Source organism: Macrobrachium nipponense, chromosome 33, assembly GCF_015104395.2.
Source record: "Macrobrachium nipponense isolate FS-2020 chromosome 33, ASM1510439v2, whole genome shotgun sequence".
NCBI classification, from domain to species: domain Eukaryota; kingdom Metazoa; phylum Arthropoda; class Malacostraca; order Decapoda; family Palaemonidae; genus Macrobrachium; species Macrobrachium nipponense.
Genome location: NC_087219.1, coordinates 55280033 through 55298826, shown reverse-complemented (window position 1 = coordinate 55298826; position 18794 = coordinate 55280033). Strand labels below are relative to the sequence as shown.

The following is an 18794-nucleotide window of genomic DNA, read 5'->3' as shown; positions in this document are numbered from 1 at the left end:
AAGTTACTGGGGAGCTGTGCCATATGGCACAGGGATTCCTATCTAGGGTTAAACTTATTTTTTTAGTTCTTAAGATATCATGGAGGAAAGAAGTTTACACTATTAATGAAACGTACCTTTCGTATACACAGCTATAAGATATAAGCAAGCATTGGCTAGATTTTGTCCTTGACTTGACAAGATACGTGTTAGTTTGCATTATTTCTTTGGAAAAAAAAAAAAACTCACAGTTCCCACTTGCTCAAGCCGTAAAGATACTCTAACTCAGCATTTGCAAAACTTTGCTTGTAAAAAATATAAAAATATGGTATATGCATATACCATAGTTAACAGAAGGATAAAATAAAATGAGCTTTGTAAGAATCCGCCAGGGTCCGTTTGAGAAGGGAGGTTGCACTAGTTAGCTACTACATACTATTAATGCCACTATATACGGTGAATCTCTATTACAAAGGCAGACGTTCGAAGCGTGAAGTAAACTTGTAGGCTGTAAGAAGTATTGCGTTAAAATATGCTTTTGATCCGCCAATGAAGAACAGGAGAAAATTAATATTTTTTCGGATCATGTCAAGATTAGCGAACCAGCTATTTTTCAAGACAATATTATACCAATTTGATATATTATATATATATATATAATATATATTATATATACATATATATGTAGATATATTCATATATATATATTATACATACATATTATGTAGATGTATTCATATATTTATATATATATATATATATATATATATATATATATATATATATATATATTTATTTATATATATATATATATATGTGTGTGTGTGTGTGTGTGTGTGTGTGTGGGTTCACTAACCTTGGCATGATCCCCTTTTTCTTTTAATATGACTTTCATTCATACGGAATTTGCATAACATTTCTGCATACTTACGTGAAATTGGAATTCGATCAAACTACTCTTTTGCCGTGTATTCATGTATCTGCAATGCACTGATAAAAGAAAAACTGGAACATTTTTGTTCGGATCGCTAATTATCATGTTAGGCTTCTTAGCTTGCACATTAACTATTATGTTTGTTAAGCTATGAAAATCAGCATTTTGAGTTGGAATTATTTTACAAGTAATACCCTACGCTGAATTTTGGCACAAAAGGGTCCTGAATGTACTTGTACATCTATTCTTGAGTAACATCCTTCTCGTGGTCAGATCGACAACGTGACTCCGTTCTGGTATTGTAGATGCGAGTTCAATCCTGCGATGGACATCAGCATTACTTTATAGTCTTACATTTGGATCTAAGGTTTTGCAGTGACAAGTTTATCTAGAAAGTGTGCAGAATTCAAGAAATTAAGAGGACGCTGGTTATTAATACAATATAACAAACACTATTGGGATGTCCACATATGTAGGGAATTCTTTGGAGTGAAGATAAATTCTTACTTATAACAAAAGTTTCGAGACCTTTTGGTTGCTGTTCACTATAATGCAAATATTACCGCGATTATTTCTTCCTCTGTGGTTCAGACAACCAAAGTTAAGGCAATTTATGGTTCCCCTAAATTTAGAAGGTATTAAGTTGTTAGGAGATTGGCGTAGGACCCCATAGTGTTGCCCGGTTAACAGATGTTTACCTAACATTTTTTTTTTCTTTTTTTACCATCAACTCTAGCAATATAAACAGCAAAGTCCTAAGAAACTTTATTGACACAAGGATTCCTTCAACCAATGGACTAGATGTTGTAAGTTCCGATAATTCTGGCAGTGCAACAAGCCAGTTATTTCAGGTTAGTCTTCTAAGAAAAAAAAATTGTATTGCATTCGGCATACTGTTCCAAAAATGGCGCTGAAACAATTTCATAAGGTATCATCGGAACTAAAAATGGACGAAAGTTTGCTAAATGCAGATAGAAATAAAAGACACGTTTTTAATAAGAGTTATGGCCAAGAAGAAAAATCCATTCAAGGAAACTAAAACTAAGATCGAAGAGTAGAAAAGGAGCTAACGCGACCGAAAGAAGAGCTTCCAAACATTGACATAGAAAACGGAGATTGATGGCATACAATTGTTTCTTTGGACGCTTCGTTTGAGAATTGTTTGAAGTTAGATAAAGCTCCGTAACTAAAGTAAACGATCGTTTAGTCTTTCCAATCTAGGTCTTAATTGCGTTTTGGATATAACATAATACCTCAGCAATTCCCTTTTACAATAATCCTCATAATAAATGGAGAAACAAATCGGGAATAGCTGATCTTTTTCACGGCTGTTTTGGGGTTCGTTAAAACAGACTTCACATTGCGAGCCTGTGCTTCGTTTTCCTCATTATCTTATCAGTATTTCCCAGAGACGACAGAGGAAACAGAAGTTGGAAATTCCAAACTTTGTGGTGATTACACAGCGTAATCGAGCCTATTTCGGTTTTAGGTTTCTGTTAAAGAAAACTATCGTGCCGTCTTTGTCTGTCCGTCCGTACTTTTACTGTCCGCACTTTTTCTGTCCGCCCTCAGATTTTAAAACTTCTGATTCTAGAGGGTTGCAAATTGGTATGTATATCATCCACCCTCCAATCATCAACCATACAAATTCCAACCCTCTAGCCTCATCAGTTTTGATCTTATTCAAGGCTAAAGTTAGCCATGATCGTACCCGTGGCAAAACAACAACACAGGCCACCACGGCTGCCTGAGAGTTTCATGGGTCGCGGCCCATGCAGCATTATACCGAGACAGATACTCGTATATCTATTTTCGGTGGCCTTGATTATACGTTGTACAGAAGACTCGATTTCTTTGGCGCATTTTGCAGTTGTTTAGGATTCCAAGCACTTTCACACATGTTCGAGATCTCAGGCCACTTCAGCTTCTGGAAAACACGTCAGCTGATGGTGCGCAGTGAGTGTCATTCTCTGTCTTACGCAATCTGCTATCTGGGTACTATTTCTGAGAGGAAGAAAAGGAAAAATTTTCAATTTTATCATTCGTTTAAAAAGGAAATGTCAAATGTCTTAATTCAGGAGAAAAATCATTTTTCCTCATAGTAGAATTCTGAGGAGACCAGTAGTTGATTCTTCCTATTTATCAGTTCCGGACAAAACTGTGAAAATGTAACAAGCATACAGAAATAAATGAAAATGCAATAGACGTTTTGAATGGAAGTATTTTGGTCAATTTGGTCAGAGAAGTGTTGCCGATAACTGAATAATATAAATACAGCTTATAAATATTTGTAGGTACTTATGTATGTCACTAACAGTTAGCGTTTCTGTTCGATACGATTGATGTCCTTCTTTCGACCGGATATTTTTTTTTTTTTTTTTAATGTTAATTCTTTTATCTTAAGTAGAATGGTTTCCTTTCTTAGAAGAGTCTTATTTCAAGTATTTCTCTTACCAAATTCTGAACTGAAAACTCAAAGCCCTTCCATGTGCAAACCCCTTCCATTTGCAAAGCCCTTCCATTTGCAAAGCCCTTCCATATACAAAACCCTTCCATATGCAAAGCCCTCAAGTTTTGTTCTGCAGGTACTAATTTGGACTTGTTCCCATTTCAACAAGCATTGTCTAGGAAGTGAAAGTTAAAATCGGGTACGTTTGGGATTTTTTCTTTCTTTAAGGAGTTCTTTTTACAATAAAAATGTGTATTGAATAAAACATGATGCACACACTTACATACAAAAGAGAGAGAGAGAGAGAGAGTTATGCAGTTCCCAGAATAAGTGACAATGGAGACTCTTGTCAAAAGGTATTTGCAAAGAGGCTTTCACTCTGGGACATAACGGTTTCTGAAGTAGACTTGGGAAAGGAAAAACTACTGCAAAAAAATCTGACTGATGCATTGAGGAGGGGGAGCGAGGCTGAAAGTAGCTAAGATAGCTATGAGTTCAGGTAGGAGAGAATGCAGTGGAAATGTGGGAGTCAGAATTTTGAAGGCAGCTAAGTTTGATAAGGAAGTGAAGAGAGTCTATGAGATGAGAAAAGCTATAAAAAATGGGTAACGGTTAAGAACACAGGGCGAAAGGAGTAGACGAGGAACTTGTAAAATTCGAGAATAGGGCCATAGAGTAAACAGATGGATTTTTGGGTATAGGTATAAAGAGGGAATAAAAAGGTTTACTATGTAACCAAGGGCTGATATGTTTGAAAAGACGGTTGAGCCAATTTTACTTTAACGAATTAAAGTATGGGCGTTCAATGAAAATGAAAGGAAAATGGATGAAGCTTGAGATGAACCTTTTTGATTAGTATAGTTGGTGAAGAAGAATTGAAATGTTGAGAAAAAAAATGTAGAGATGTGTAGAAGTGGTAAAGGGGTTGGAGAGGTGGGAGGATGGCAACAATGAGGGACGATAGATGGTAACCTCCCTGAGTCTCTCCTATGATACGCAGAGACGGCTGGTTGGCGGGAAAATGTATGCATACATACATCCATAGAAAGACTCACGCACACATGCACAAAACACACAATTACTCATTATATATATATATATTAATTATCTATATATATTATATTATATATATATATATATATATATATATATATATATATTATATATCTATATCTATATCTAATCTATATATATATATAATATATATATATATATATATATAGATATAGATATATATATAATATATATATATATATATATATATATATATATATAGATAGATAGATATGATATAAGGGTATAAGGTGAAATCGCCCTTAATGCTAATCTTGTAGTGTCAGTTTGGATATTAAGCCTTCTTTTGACTATGTTGTCCTCTGTAAAGGATCCGAACAGGACCGAAAGTACTTGGCTATCTCGCTTTTTCATTTTTTCCTTCGTGTCAAAAAACCTTTATTTATATATAGATATAGATATAGATATAGTATATATATATATATATATATATATATATTAATATATATATATATATATAATTATATAAATATATATTATTAATGGATTAAATATATATATGTATATATATATATATATAAAACATTAGTTTTCATTTGAAGAATGATCTACGTGAACTTTCCATTTCTTTTCTTTTTCAAAATAGTCTACTTTTTATCAGTATCCAATACCCAATGCACCAGCAGCGATAGTTAGGTAAATATCTTCGCTGTATTTTTCGTGCAACCACGAAAATAATTTTCTTATCACTTTCAGAGCAGTCTTCGTTCACACGTTCAGTAAAACGATAAAGAAAGAAAGAAAAAAAGTCAACGCCTCCAGGTCGAAGGGATTCAAAGTCACCTTCAGTCTATGAAAATCTGCCACAGCTCTAAGATCTTGAGTCCTGGTTGTAAGTTACCGTAAGCCAATAATGAAACTTCGCCTGGCTGCTGTTACGGTTCTCCTGCTGGGGATTAGCATAACGCCCAGGGCGTCTTCCCTCAAACCCGGGTTCAGAAACGGGAGAAGCAGGAATGGATTTCTCCCTCCTCCGCCAGTGCCTGAAGGAATTATTCCACCTGGGGAACAGTGGTTTACGCAGCATCTGGACCACTTCAACCCCACCGATACGAGGACTTGGTCGCAGGTAAGATGAGATGAATTTCAGATTCCTCTCTTTAATGTCCATGAAATTTCGGTCGTAGGCTCTCAGAGGCGCTCAAGAAAATTGGACGTGTGTGTATACATATGCACTGTGTCTCTTTGTGTGAGCGTGTATGATTAAGTACGTCTTGATTTAACCAAACCACTGAGCTGATTAGATATTTTTACGCGGCGAGGAACCAATTGGTTACCTAGCAACGGGACCTGCAGCTTATTGTGGGATCCGAACTACATTATATCGAGAAATGAATTTCTAATCACCGGAAATAAATTCCTCTCATTCAGCGTTGCCAAAGCGGGGAATCGAGCTCGAGACTACAGAATCGGTAGGCGGGCACGGTGAGCGTGTATGACTCTACTCGGTTTTTTCCATCTGTCCACCCGCCTTTGGTGTTTGCGTATGGTAACACTGCGTCCCGGGCTTTAGATAGTTACAGTCAGCTTACACTCGATAATAATGATAATATCCTATTTCGAATATTAACGGTGTTATTCGCATACAGTAAATTATTAAAACACTTTTCAGTTGCAAATGTACACCCAGATATCCTTTTATTTACCAAAAACTTACACATAGCGTAACTATCTAAAGCCCGGGACGCAGTGTTACCATACGCAAACACCACAGGCGGGTGGACAGATGGAAAAAAACTGAGTATATGTATGTCCATGATGGTTCTAGTATGCAATTGGAAAGAAAAATGGGACGAAATAGAACACAAAAGCAATTCACTGAATTTTTTCCTGTTTTGTAGAAATACTACACCAACTTCGAGTTCTACGTGGAAGGAGGACCTGTTTTCTTGATGATTGGAGGCGAAGGTCCTGCCTCTGTTGGGTGGATGTATTCCGGGTCTTGGTACGACAATGCGAAGCAGCTGAACGCGGCTCTCTTCCAGGTCGAGCATCGGTATTATGGAGACAGCCACCCCACAGAGTGAGTTGGGATCAGAAGAGATATTGATTTGTTAATTCACCTCTTTTCCTGATAAGTGATCTCCATTGTCTGCATTTCCCCTTTGCTTTCTGTTACTTCTTTCGAATGAACGCCATATTCTTTGGAGGTTTGAATTTCAAGTCGATGGCCCCTGTGACCTTGTTCCGTATGAAAAGGGTACATCTTCTGAATAATAATAATAATAATAATCCCACGAATAGCAGAACAACTCCGGCATTGTATCGCAAATCACCATGCGCCCAAATGGATGACCACAGGAAGAACATCCTTAGTCCAGAAAGACAAGAGTAAGGGAAATATAGCCAGTAACTACAGGCCTATTACCTGCCTACCAAAAATGTGGAAGTTACTAGCAGGTATCATCAGTGAAAGGCTATACAATTACCTAGAGGAGACAAACTCCATCCCCCACCAACGGAAAGGCTGCAGAAGGAAGTGTAGGGGCACAAAAGACCAGCTCCTGATAGACAAAATGGTAATGAAGAACAGTAGGAAAAGGAAAACCAACCTAAGCATGGCATGGATTGAATATAAGAAAGCCTTCGACATGATACCACACACATGGCTAATAGAATGCCTGAAAATATATGAGGCAGAGGAAAAAACCATCAGCTTCCTCAAAAATACAATGTGCAACTGGAATACAATATTTACAAGCTCTGGAATAAGACTAGCAGAGGTTAAATATCAGGAGAGGGATCTTCCAGGGCGACTCATTGTCCCTACTACTCTTCGTAGTAGCCATGATTCCCATGACAAAAGTACTGCAGAAGATGGATGCTGGGTACCAACTCAAGAAAAGAGGCAACAGAATTAACCATCTGATGTTCATGGATGACATCAAGCTGTATGGTAAGAGCATCAAGGAAATAGATACCCTAATCCAGACTGTAAGGATTGTATCTGGGGACATCAGGATGGAGTTTGGAATAGAAGAATGTGCCTTAGTCAACACACAAAAGGGCAAAGTAACAAGGACTGAAGGGATAAAGCTACCAGATGGGAGCAATATCAAACACGTAGATGAGATGGGATACAAATACCTGTGAATAATGGAAGGAGGGGATATAAAACACCAAGAAATGAAGGACACGATCGGGAAAGATTACACGCAGAGACTCAAGACGATACTCAAGTCAAAACTCAACGCCGGAAATATGATAAAAGCCATACACACATGGGCAGTGCCAGTAATCAGATACAGCGCAGAAATAGTGGAATAGACGAAGGCAGAACTCCGCAGCATAGATCAGAAAACCAGGAAACATATGACAACACACAAAGCACTACACCCAAGAGCAAATACGGACAGACTATACATAACACGAAAGGAAGGAGGGAGATGACTACTAAGTATAAAGGACTGCGTCAACATCGAGAACAGAGCACTGAGGCAATATCTGAAAACCAGTGAAGACGAGTGGCTCAAGAGTGCATGGGAAGAAGGACTGATAAAAGTAGACAAAGACCCAGAAATATACAGACAGGAGAATGACAATCAGAACAGAAGGCTGGCACAACAAACCAATGCACGGACAATACAAAAGACAGACTAAAGAACTAGCTAGCGATGGCACATGGCAATGGCTACAGAGGGGAGAGTTCAAGAAGGAAACTGAAGGAATGATAACAACGGCACAATTCAGGCCCTAAGAACCAGATATGTTCAAAGAACGATAGATGGAAATAACATCTCTTCCATATGTAGGAAGTGCAATACGAAAAATGAAACTATAAACCACATAGCAAGTGAATGTCGAGCACTTGCACAGAACCAGTACAAAAAGAGGCATGATTCAGTGGCAAAAGCCCTCCACTGGAGCCTGTGCAAGAAACATCAGCTTCCTTGCAGTAATAAGTGGTACGAGCACCAACCTGAAGGAGTGATAGAAAACGATCAGGCAAAATTGACCAGACGTGACGCTGATTGACAAAATCAAGAAGACAGTATCACTCATTGATGTTGTAATACCATGGGACACTAGAGTTGAAGAGAAAGAGAGAGAAAAATGGATAAGTATCAACACCTGAAAATAGAAATAAGAAGGATTAGGGATATTCCAGTGGAAATTGTACCCATAATCATAGGAACACTAGGCACGATCCCAAGATCCCTGAACAGGAATCTAGAAAAACTAGAGGCTGAAGTACCTCGAGGACCTGTGATAGACAAAAAAAAAAATGTTAATAATAATAATAATAATAATAATAATAATAATAATAATAATTTCATTCTAAGCCTTGCTTTCCATTCAGACTTTCTGATAAAGGACACATTACCCATTTTCTGGCAGTGTCGAATATGTACTTTTTCAGTTTTGTGAGTGATTTTCATCAACGGTGATTTTACCACTGACATCTTGTTGCAAATAGGTCTGTCTCTCTCTCACACTTGATACTTAGCTGAGGCAGGAAGTCAATTGTGGAATCACCATCGATGCAGATAACTAAAAATAAAAAAAAACTGAAAACATGCATATTAGACATTTTGCAATAAAAAGAAGGCGACATATCTCTCCGAACAGAAGTGTAAAAGTTACGAGACGTTTTATTTTGCAGAGATATGTCTTCAGAAAACCTAGTTTATCTAAGCAGCGAGCAGGCCCTGGCTGACCTTGCGACGTTCACCATTGCAATGCAAGAGGAGATGGGACTGCAAAATAATAAGTGGATTGTCTTTGGAGGCTCTTACTCTGGGTCCCTGGCTGCGTGGTATCGTCTCAAGTATCCTCATCTGGCTCACGGAGCGGTTGCCACAAGCGCGCCCATGTTAGCCAAAGTGGATTTCCGAGGTTAGCAATGTCGTTGTTGACAGAGTTCAGGAATGAGGTTACTTTCGTTTCTGGAATTCTCAGACTAACTTTTGATAGACCTGATAAAGTTTGGCAATAAGTATTTCCTTAGATTAAATATCATATGGTTCTAAAATTTAAAATCAAAATTCTTTGTCTTAATTAAAAATATTAACTTTTTTAATTCTAAGGTTTCCATAGAAAAAGCCAAACCTTCATATTCGAGGCATGTGAAAAAAAACTATGGCTCTCAGCTATAAGTAATCTGACTATCGAAGGAAACTCAATTCTTTATTGATATTTATATTGACTCCTCATCACTGTACTCTTAATCATCATCAGTCCCAAACCGAGAAAGTCGGTTGGAAAGGAAATAATTTTCCCTCCCCTTCCATCTTTCGTCAGTGTCTGCCATACTTATCTAGGGAGAGCACCACACATACATCTAAATGAAGGAGATCGTCGATTTTTTTTCTATTTTTTTTTTTTTTTTTTTTTTTTTTTTTTTTTTTTTTTTTTTTTTTTAATCAGGGTGTACTTTCCGGGTTTTTTCTAGTCAGCTGTCTTTGGGAAAGGTAAACTCGTGGCACGAAAAACCACAGGATTTTTACTTAGCTCATTTCGTCGAGAGGACATCAAAATTCATTGCATTTTATAAGAACCATAAGAGTGTATTCGCCACCATTCTTCATCGTTCACAATGATCTTACAGAACAATTAGTTAGGGTTCCTTAAGGAATACAGATTACTTTAGCAACGTTCTTCACAAACAAAACATTACCCTAGCGAACACAGACCTAAAATGACAGAAATCATATAGAAAAATACCAAATCATAGCTAACATTTCTTCCAAACCCTTTTTAGGGGTCCTTTGGGAATACATATTACTTCAGCAGTACTCTCAGGAGACATGCTCTTAGTAGCACTAGCACTGCACCTGCTTTAGATCAACCTTCTTCACTAACAAAACATAACTCTAGCAAAGACAGATCTAAAATGACAGAAATCGTATAGAAAAATACCAAATCATAACTAACAGTTCTTCAAACCCTTTTCGGTGTGGGCAGAATACATGGAGGTGGTCAGAAACTCACTGGCAACAGCGAGCGAGGACTGCAACGTCGCCATAAAAGAAGCGAATGTGGAAATGGAGGTACTGCTCGCAGACCCCGTTGGGTGGGGCGCTCTCAGCGAGAGATTCAGGTACTACACCCGCCCGGATCTGAATGGTTTCGGATACTTATTATACCAGATAGAGGCCAGGCCTGTACCCAGAGTTTTTCATTGGGGGGTGTGGGAGGGGGCGTGGTCTTTTTTTTCCCAAAATTGGACCTTTTCCTCTATAAACGTAATTGCATATATAGGTATAAATAAGCGAATTCCACAGGAAAATGATAGTGGAATTCGCTTATTTATGAAGTCGCGTGCATCTACTGTGATTTTTTAAGCATATATAGGTATATATCATAACCTTATTTATCACTCTTGTATTTCCTACTACTGAAGAATTATGTTACTGTTAAATTTTAAAAATTCTAAAAAAGAAAGACAAAAAAAGACTTGCCAAAAAAGAATGATTTATTACTTTGTAAGTACAGTTCAATGAAATGGATAGTCACAGATAAAATGGACTTCCAGAAAAGTGTGGGGGGGGGGGGGGGGGGGGGGGGGCGTAGTTCGAACCTCCCAACACCACCCCCATGGTATACAGGCCTGGAGGTTGTCATCTCAGAATAAAATCAGCTCATTTTCATATCATCAGTAGGTAATCCAGACAACTAATATTCAACTTAATTCCTTAGCTGGTCATGAGCTAACGATTGCAGTAACTCAGAACTCATATTCGTCCATTTAATGATTCGCGGCTGATTATCCATGAATGAAAACTTCGATGAACTTGTTGGCTCAATATAGAATTAATTTATGGGTTAATTATCTATGAAAATTTCATGTAGAGTCATTTTTAGATTAGTCATTATAGGTTGATCACCAAAGAAAGATTCAGGTACAAGTAACGAAAGCTAATTCATCGATTATGTATCAGTGACGATCAAAACAACCTAAGTTCAAAATGACCACTACCTCAGTATCCGGCTGACAAGCGATAGTTCAAATATGCACAGTTAAATGCATCAGTCGATTAATCAAAGGACTATAATCGCAAATTCATCATCAGCAAACAGTTGAAATAATGAATATGCTTTCTACCCGTCACCCACTCCGAGCTGCTATAGTAGATTCTCATCAACCGTGCATTTGATGTCTAGGCCAGTCCCTTACGACGCTCCTCATTGGCTGAGCTAGAAACTCTCAGTTTCTCTCGAGAGTTCGCATGGGTAAGATCTATCTTTCACCTCTCCTGGGGGATACGTCTTTCAAAAGCATTCCTCGGGAGAGGTGGAACAGATCCTACCCATGTGAACTCTCTCTCGAGAGTTTCCAGCCCTGTTATTGGCTTATCAACAGCCAATCAAGAGCGTCGTAAGGGACTGGCCTAGACATTAGATGCACGGTTAATGTGAATCTACTATAGTACTAAACACCGAACTGTAAATGTAAAGTAGACGGCCGCACAAAGATATCGTTTATGGATATAATTTGTCCACCACACAATATAAGAATGGGTGTATATAAGACTTTGATCTCCGAGTGGCTATATTATTATAGTACTAAACACGGCATCCCAAGGAGCTTCCGCCATGTTTATAGCACTTGCAACTTGGAGTAGTTGGAGTAGGTGACACATAGATAACCAGCCAATTAAAGTAGCGCCGCTCATGCTCCCCTCACACGTTGATATCGGTGGGCGCATTCTACTTTTGTATATCAATATTTACATTTTGTCAGCGCAGAGGGTAAAAGCAATCAAATAAGACTATTTCAAATTTTATGCTTGCTTTGGAAGCATGGTTAATATTACGACAATTTTTTTCGTTCTTTTTTTATTTATTTAACATTTGAACTGAGGTTTGATGACGACTTCGTTTTGGTCAAATGCTCCAGCAATGAGTGAACGAAAGTTTTGAAAATGTTTCGTAAGAGTTTTTCTGAAATTGGGCTACAAGTGACATTTTCTTACAGTTTTGAAATATATGACAATTTTCACTCTTATGAAACATATTATGGCCTTATTGTAAGCGATAATCGCGTTTTCGCATTGAAATAATAGATAAATATGGAGCATGCTAGGTTGCCTGTTAGTAAATTTTGAACGAAATCCTATGGAGTCATGTAGCATGAGATTTGAGCATCACTGCACAGTCTGATAAAACGCCTGTCAATTCACAGAGACTTACACTGATCAATTTACTCAGTGTAACCAACAACCAATTCGAGTAACTTACTCTAATCATGGTACTAATAATTATTCAGCATGCAATCAAGTATGCATCTATTTATGAATTGATCTTCAACGCGGAATTTATAAGAATTGGCGCGTGAATTGTTTCACAAATTAATTATCATGACAAACTTTGCAGGGATACAAACTACAACACATGTTAAATAGATAAATAACTTCGGTATAGTTTGTTTTAATACAGCGTAGTTGAATTTTAAGTCATTATATACCTTATTACAAATATTATCTATGTATTACTTTAATATAAAAAAACGTGTTAAAAAAGAGATACAGAGAACATTCCAAACTTTTACTTTAATACCAGAGTACTAATTATAGTCTCTCGATTGAATCCTGATGAGAGGACGTAATGACAAAATAAATCATATCCATGCATAAGTGACCATGTAAGAATTAAGAACGACTGCATTGTTATTTACCATAATACTAAGGGGAAAATGCAAGATATGATTCACAGAAAATTCATGAAACACTAACCAAAAGTTTAATTCATCAATATCAATCATAACATCGATCCAGACATTTTTCATCTTTTATGACTGACTCTACGTCTGCGGCAACTCCAGCTTGGAGCAGTTTTAAGATATTCCAAACGTTCCCCCCCCGCAGGTTATGTTCTCCTCTAGATGCTTCCGTCCCAGATGACGTATCACTTTTCTTCGAGACGTTGGCTGATAACTTCGCTTACGTTGTCCAGTACAACAACGAAGTGGGATCAGTTAACATAGATTCCGTTTGCGCCGTTATGCAAGACGAGTCCTTAGGAGGCCCTCTGGCCAGGTAAAACTACTATTGATTTCAATACCATTTCAACAAGACCAATAATTCTCTCATTCATTGTTCTGTCGTTTAGAAGTCATTTGGTGCAATACAAATTTCTTGAATAATCCCTTTCCGTCCTATGTTTGTCACCAAAACATATTTCACCCCCAATATGGCTATTGAACGAATGCAAAAGTTACCTTGTTTATCTGAAATCCAAATATGGTGAAAACATCTAATTCTGATTTTCATCCTTATTGAATGTCTTTCACTGTGATACAACAATATAATATGAAGATAAAAGGTCCATAAAAGACTATTTGTACGTTGCAACCTTATATTTCGAGCACTTCCTTCTGTCCCCCTGATCACTGGTAAAATATGGATAGATGATGTCTTACAAGAGTATATATATATACAAAGCGTATGTAGGTGTGGCATTAAGTCTCTGTTGGTATGCAGGGGACGGTTGACACACGAAGGACTGAACTTAAACTATTTCCTGGTGTTTTCTGGCCTCAATAACTCTCGTCTGGCGACTCGTCCGGTAGTCGTATGTTTACTGCATTGCAGTTCACCAAGTTTTAGTCTGAAGAATCTTAAACTGTCATAGTGAAAGATTTGAACACTCTTCTGCTGCAGAGATGAATATTAAGAAACATAGAAGACAGGGTTTGTTTATACACCTGATGCTTAATTTAGGATAGTCTGCGCATGCTTACAGTTGCAACAAAATTCTCAATGCCAGTGTGCTACCAATGGCCTTTTCGCAGATCCAAAACAAAAGTCGTATTTAGAGCAAAACTTTATTGCAATAGTCATATGCAATTTGAACTTTGGAAAAACCATTAAGGTTGATGATCTGGATGATGCCCCAAACTGACAGCACTTTGTTAATACTTAACAACATGCTTTTTCAAAAGTTCTGTAAATTTCTGTGTCACAGGTACCAAGAGGTGAACAATATACTCCTTGACTTGTTCGGGGAGACTTGTCTGGAGCACCGATACGACATGATGGTGGAGGCGATGCAGAAAACCAAATGGGAGGAAAACATGGATGGAGGTGAGACTTATCTCATTCCAGAAACGAACCCTTATTTTCATCTGCCTCTTAAAGTTATTCTTTGAAAAATAAACTTATATGTAAATTTATTTATGGTCTATAGAGACGTACTTGGTGCCACGAAGGGTAATGTGACTAGTGTACGTTGAAGTAATATCTATGAAATGAAGAAAAACTGAATATAAGGCTGTTTGAACACTACGAATCAGTTGAGGAATGTTATTGTTTGATCATCTGTAACACTCGATGTTGTAAGGTGTGTGTTGATTCCTTTGTGCATTTATTAGTATTATTTATCCACCAAGTGTCCTTTTCATCTGTCCTCAACTTCGCTGACAGCGTTTTTTCACACCAGGTCGCGCTTGGGTCTACCAAACGTGCACGGAATTCGGTTGGTACCAAAGCTCTGATTCTGAGGAACAGCCGTTTGCTCGCCAGTTCCCCCTGGACTTTTTCATCGAGATGTGCCAGGATATCTATGGGACCAAGTAAGATCAGAAGTGTAATAAATTCCTGAGCATAAAACCCCAAAATCCCTCAGAGGTTACGAAGGTTCCCGTAGAAAACCATTATTCAAGATATAAAGATTAAGTGGCGTCAGTATTCTTAATATCTCCCACTCTGCATCTGTACTACATCTTGCTGAGAGTCCCCTCCCTCCGACTATAAATTGTCATTACTATTCACTGTCCTTCCTTCTTTACTGGAGGCTTCAGGGATATAAATGGTCTATATATCATATATATATATATATATATAGATATATTATATATATATATATATATATATTATATATATATAATAAGATATAGATATATAGATATATATACATAATATATATAATATATATATATAGATATATATACATTATAATATATATAGATATATATAGATATATGATATTATCTATATATATATATATACATATGTATATATAGTATATATAATGATATATATATATATATATATTAATAATCTATTAATTATATATGCTTATATATACAAATATATGTATATATATATAATATATATATATATATATATACTATATATATATATATATATATATATATTATCTATATATATATATAATATATAATAAATATATTTCGCATAGAGTACTCAATGAAAAATGTGCGTTTTACATAGGTATGCGATGATCTCTTTACACTAGATTTTCCGTTCGCCGCAAAAAATATAGGCTGGTTATGCCTTTACAGCTACATTAACGATATTGTTCATTCATGGGGTTAAATTTTAAGTTTGGCATTATCCCTTAAGTTCGCTTCGCCAAATACACCTTTTATGAACATTATTCTCAAGTAGGTTACTGCTATGTAACACCCCCAAAAATAGCAGTTAATACCATAGAAATAAAATATATTTCCTTTGTTCTTGCTAGAAATCAAGTTCCGTCTACGCTAAAAGTAAACAGAAAAATTACCCTCGGAGGATGTACTGAACTTGACTCAAACTTAGCCCAGTTTTCGTCAATCATCAAGAGTTTCCGGGAAGATGAGATAAATACAATAATCTGGCTTTTTGGCAACGTTACATATTCACCTAACAGAAACAAAATCAAGACAATAAACTCATCTGGAAGTCATTTTATTTTCACAAAACAAGCAAAACTTTGAATCTAACATTAATTATATCATAGCACTTTGTACGCCCTAAACAGTTTATCACAGGGACCACACCCAGTACACACACAAGAGGAAGACTGCTTCCGAGATATAATATGTATATCCTGTGTCGTCAACAGCTTTACGAGGGAGGTGTTGTACGAGGGCGTGGCCAGGACGAACGCGATATACGGAGGTCTCCGTCCAGAAGTGACCCGGGTTGTGTTTCCCAACGGTTCCATAGACCCTTGGCACGCCGTCAGCATTCTCTCTGACCTAAGCAGCGAAGCCCATGCCATCTTCATCAATGGTAAGAACGCATTCTTTTCTCATCTTTAAACGGTCAGTCTGGAAAGTCCAGTATTCGCTTCAAAGCGGTTGACAGCCATGTTCTTGCATACACCCTGTAAACGCCCATGCCTTTGTGGTTATAGTAGATTCACATAAACCGTGCATCTGATATCTAGAGCAGTCCCTTACGACGCTCCTGATTGGCTGTTGATAAGCCAATCACAGGGCTGTTAACTCTCTCGAGAGAGTTCACATAGGCAAGATGTAGTACGAGTATGTTCCACTTCTCAGGATAGGCGGAAGATACATCCTGCCTATGTGTACTCTCGAGAGAGACTGAGAATTTCTAGCCCTCTGATTGGCTTATCATCAGCCAATCAGGAGCGTCGTAAGGGACTGGCCTAGACATCAAATGCGCGGTTGATGTTAATCTACTTTATATATATATATATATATATATATATATATATATATATATATATATATATATATATATATATATATATATATATATATATATATATATATATATATATATATATATATATAGTATGCTAGTCTCATGAATCCGTCCTACAAATGGAGCCTGGAGGCACTTGCGTAGACGGTGTCCTCTCACTTATCTTTGTACTGACAAGTCCCAACGTTGCTTAACAATGCTTTCCAGGGTATAACGGACGTGTTACAGATATCTATGCAAGTGCTTTGATAAACACTGTATGAATAAAACACCGGGTTTTTCTCGTTATCGCAATAAGTTTTCCAGATCGCTATAAAAGCTTTCTCCTAGAGAGAGAGAGAGAGTTAGAGAGCGTTTTCTGAAAATTCCTCGACATTTGAAAAACATTCATATGCACCGTTAGCTCTTGACATTTTTTTTATTATCATTTAAAACATCTAAATCAAAATTTAAATCTGTTGTGACAGATATGCCAAAAAACTTATTTTCGCCGACCGCTTACCTGTTCGTGTAAGTAAACAGTAGTCTTACGAGGTATTTACCTACACCTGCCATGAGCTGAGGACATTCTGACGTCACGACCTCAGCTACACGGAGATCTAATTTCGGTTCGCGGTTAGGCAGACCTACCGTCGGCCTACTATTCTTTAGAAGTTTAGACCATTAAGTCTCATCCTTACCTGCAGGAACTGCTCATTGTGCCGACATGTACTCGCACTCACCTGGAGACCCACCTGAGCTGGACAAAGCGCGTGAGGAGATCTTCAGCCTCATTCAAACATGGCTGAGCAACTAGCAACGATAGCAAGTTGAACCGCCGGGACCACAAACTGAGTCCGCAGTTGCTAAATACTTAAAACAAAAGACGATGTAAAAGCTCCAACGTATTTTCCTTATTCTAATTGCAAACATTTTTGTAATTTTTTTTTTTTGCTCGTGGAATTTAATAAACAAATAAATTATGATCTTTCGTGGAAAAAGTCAAGACGATTTATTAAAATCCTAGTCATTCGACCTCAATAGGAGGTAGCTAAATGAACTGCACAAAATGCTATGTGTAGGAAGTTCTCTCTTACATTTTCTGTATTTGAAGACGCTCCTCGTCTTTTCTGTGACTCCCAGTACCCCGTTTTTACCTTCATCTCATCCTTGCTTCGGAAAAGAGTCCATCTGTTAGAATGTAGCCTGTTCAGATTTAACACTTAAAGGAAAAAGCTAAACCTTTGGTGTTTCTCACTAGCATGTTGAATTTAATGAAGGGTGACTAGAATAAAATATAAAGGGCATGACCTAAGAATAGATTGTAAAGAACTTCCTTTGAAAGACATTTTATAACAGGAAATTACTTTAAATGAAAAGGCAAGTCAGGAATTATACTGCTTTGTAAAACACAACTGAAAAGAAAGGATATTGCAAGAATTAGACACTGACTTTACGTACTAGTCTCCCAAGCTTCACTCTGGCAGCAGAAATGAAATACAAAACGGAATCGAATACTTGGAATCATTTTTTCTTTTATTTTAAACAAATGATGACAGAATATCTTTTCATGATCAGAAGTGAAGATATGTATGGCACTAATAGGATGCAAATTCAGAATTGATTAGTATCAGATCGGGCCTTCATAGCTGGAGAAATAGTAAATGTTAGCAATATATCAGTTTTCTATAAATGGGCTGTAGCCCACTTTCACTTTGGCCTCTTGCCTGTCCTGTAAGAACAAAGAAGTAGGCTGATGGAGGAAATTGCAAGAGAAATCATTTAAACTGAAAGGAAGAGAAGTCTATATCTACTTGACTTGGGGCTCTTCAAGCATTTCATATTTCCCTGTCTACTCTATCAGGCTCAACACAGTAATTATTTTCGATATAATAGTTATCAAACTGCATTCTTATTTGTTCATTTAGTGGACAGGGCTATAGCATCCTTCAACAGCATCGTAAAGTAAGATTAAACA

The 18794-nt window shown here is 37.1% G+C and overlaps 1 protein-coding gene across 1 annotated transcript; it reads left to right on the top strand.

Moving 5' to 3' along the window:
* The first annotated feature begins 5195 nt into the window (after nucleotides 1-5195).
* On the top strand, nucleotides 5196-17818 carry LOC135203208 (putative serine protease K12H4.7). The gene is made up of 9 exons (XM_064232961.1): nucleotides 5196-5505; nucleotides 6278-6459; nucleotides 9040-9272; nucleotides 10341-10476; nucleotides 13244-13414; nucleotides 14343-14461; nucleotides 14817-14949; nucleotides 16227-16396; nucleotides 17524-17818. Exons 1-9 carry the CDS (start codon nucleotides 5290-5292, stop codon nucleotides 17631-17633), a joined length of 1470 nt encoding a protein of 489 aa, XP_064089031.1. The 5' UTR covers nucleotides 5196-5289; the 3' UTR covers nucleotides 17634-17818.
* Nucleotides 17819-18794: the final 976 nt, after the last annotated feature.

Coding starts and splice junctions, on each gene's coding strand:
- LOC135203208 (XM_064232961.1), top strand. CDS start 5,290: ATGAAACTTCGCCTGGCTGCTGTTACGGTTCTCCTGCTGGGGATTAGC. Junction 10,477..13,243: donor GCTCTCAGCGAGAGATTCAG/GTACTACACCCG, acceptor CCCCCCCCGCAG/GTTATGTTCTCCTCTAGATG. Junction 13,415..14,342: donor TTAGGAGGCCCTCTGGCCAG/GTAAAACTACTA, acceptor TCTGTGTCACAG/GTACCAAGAGGTGAACAATA.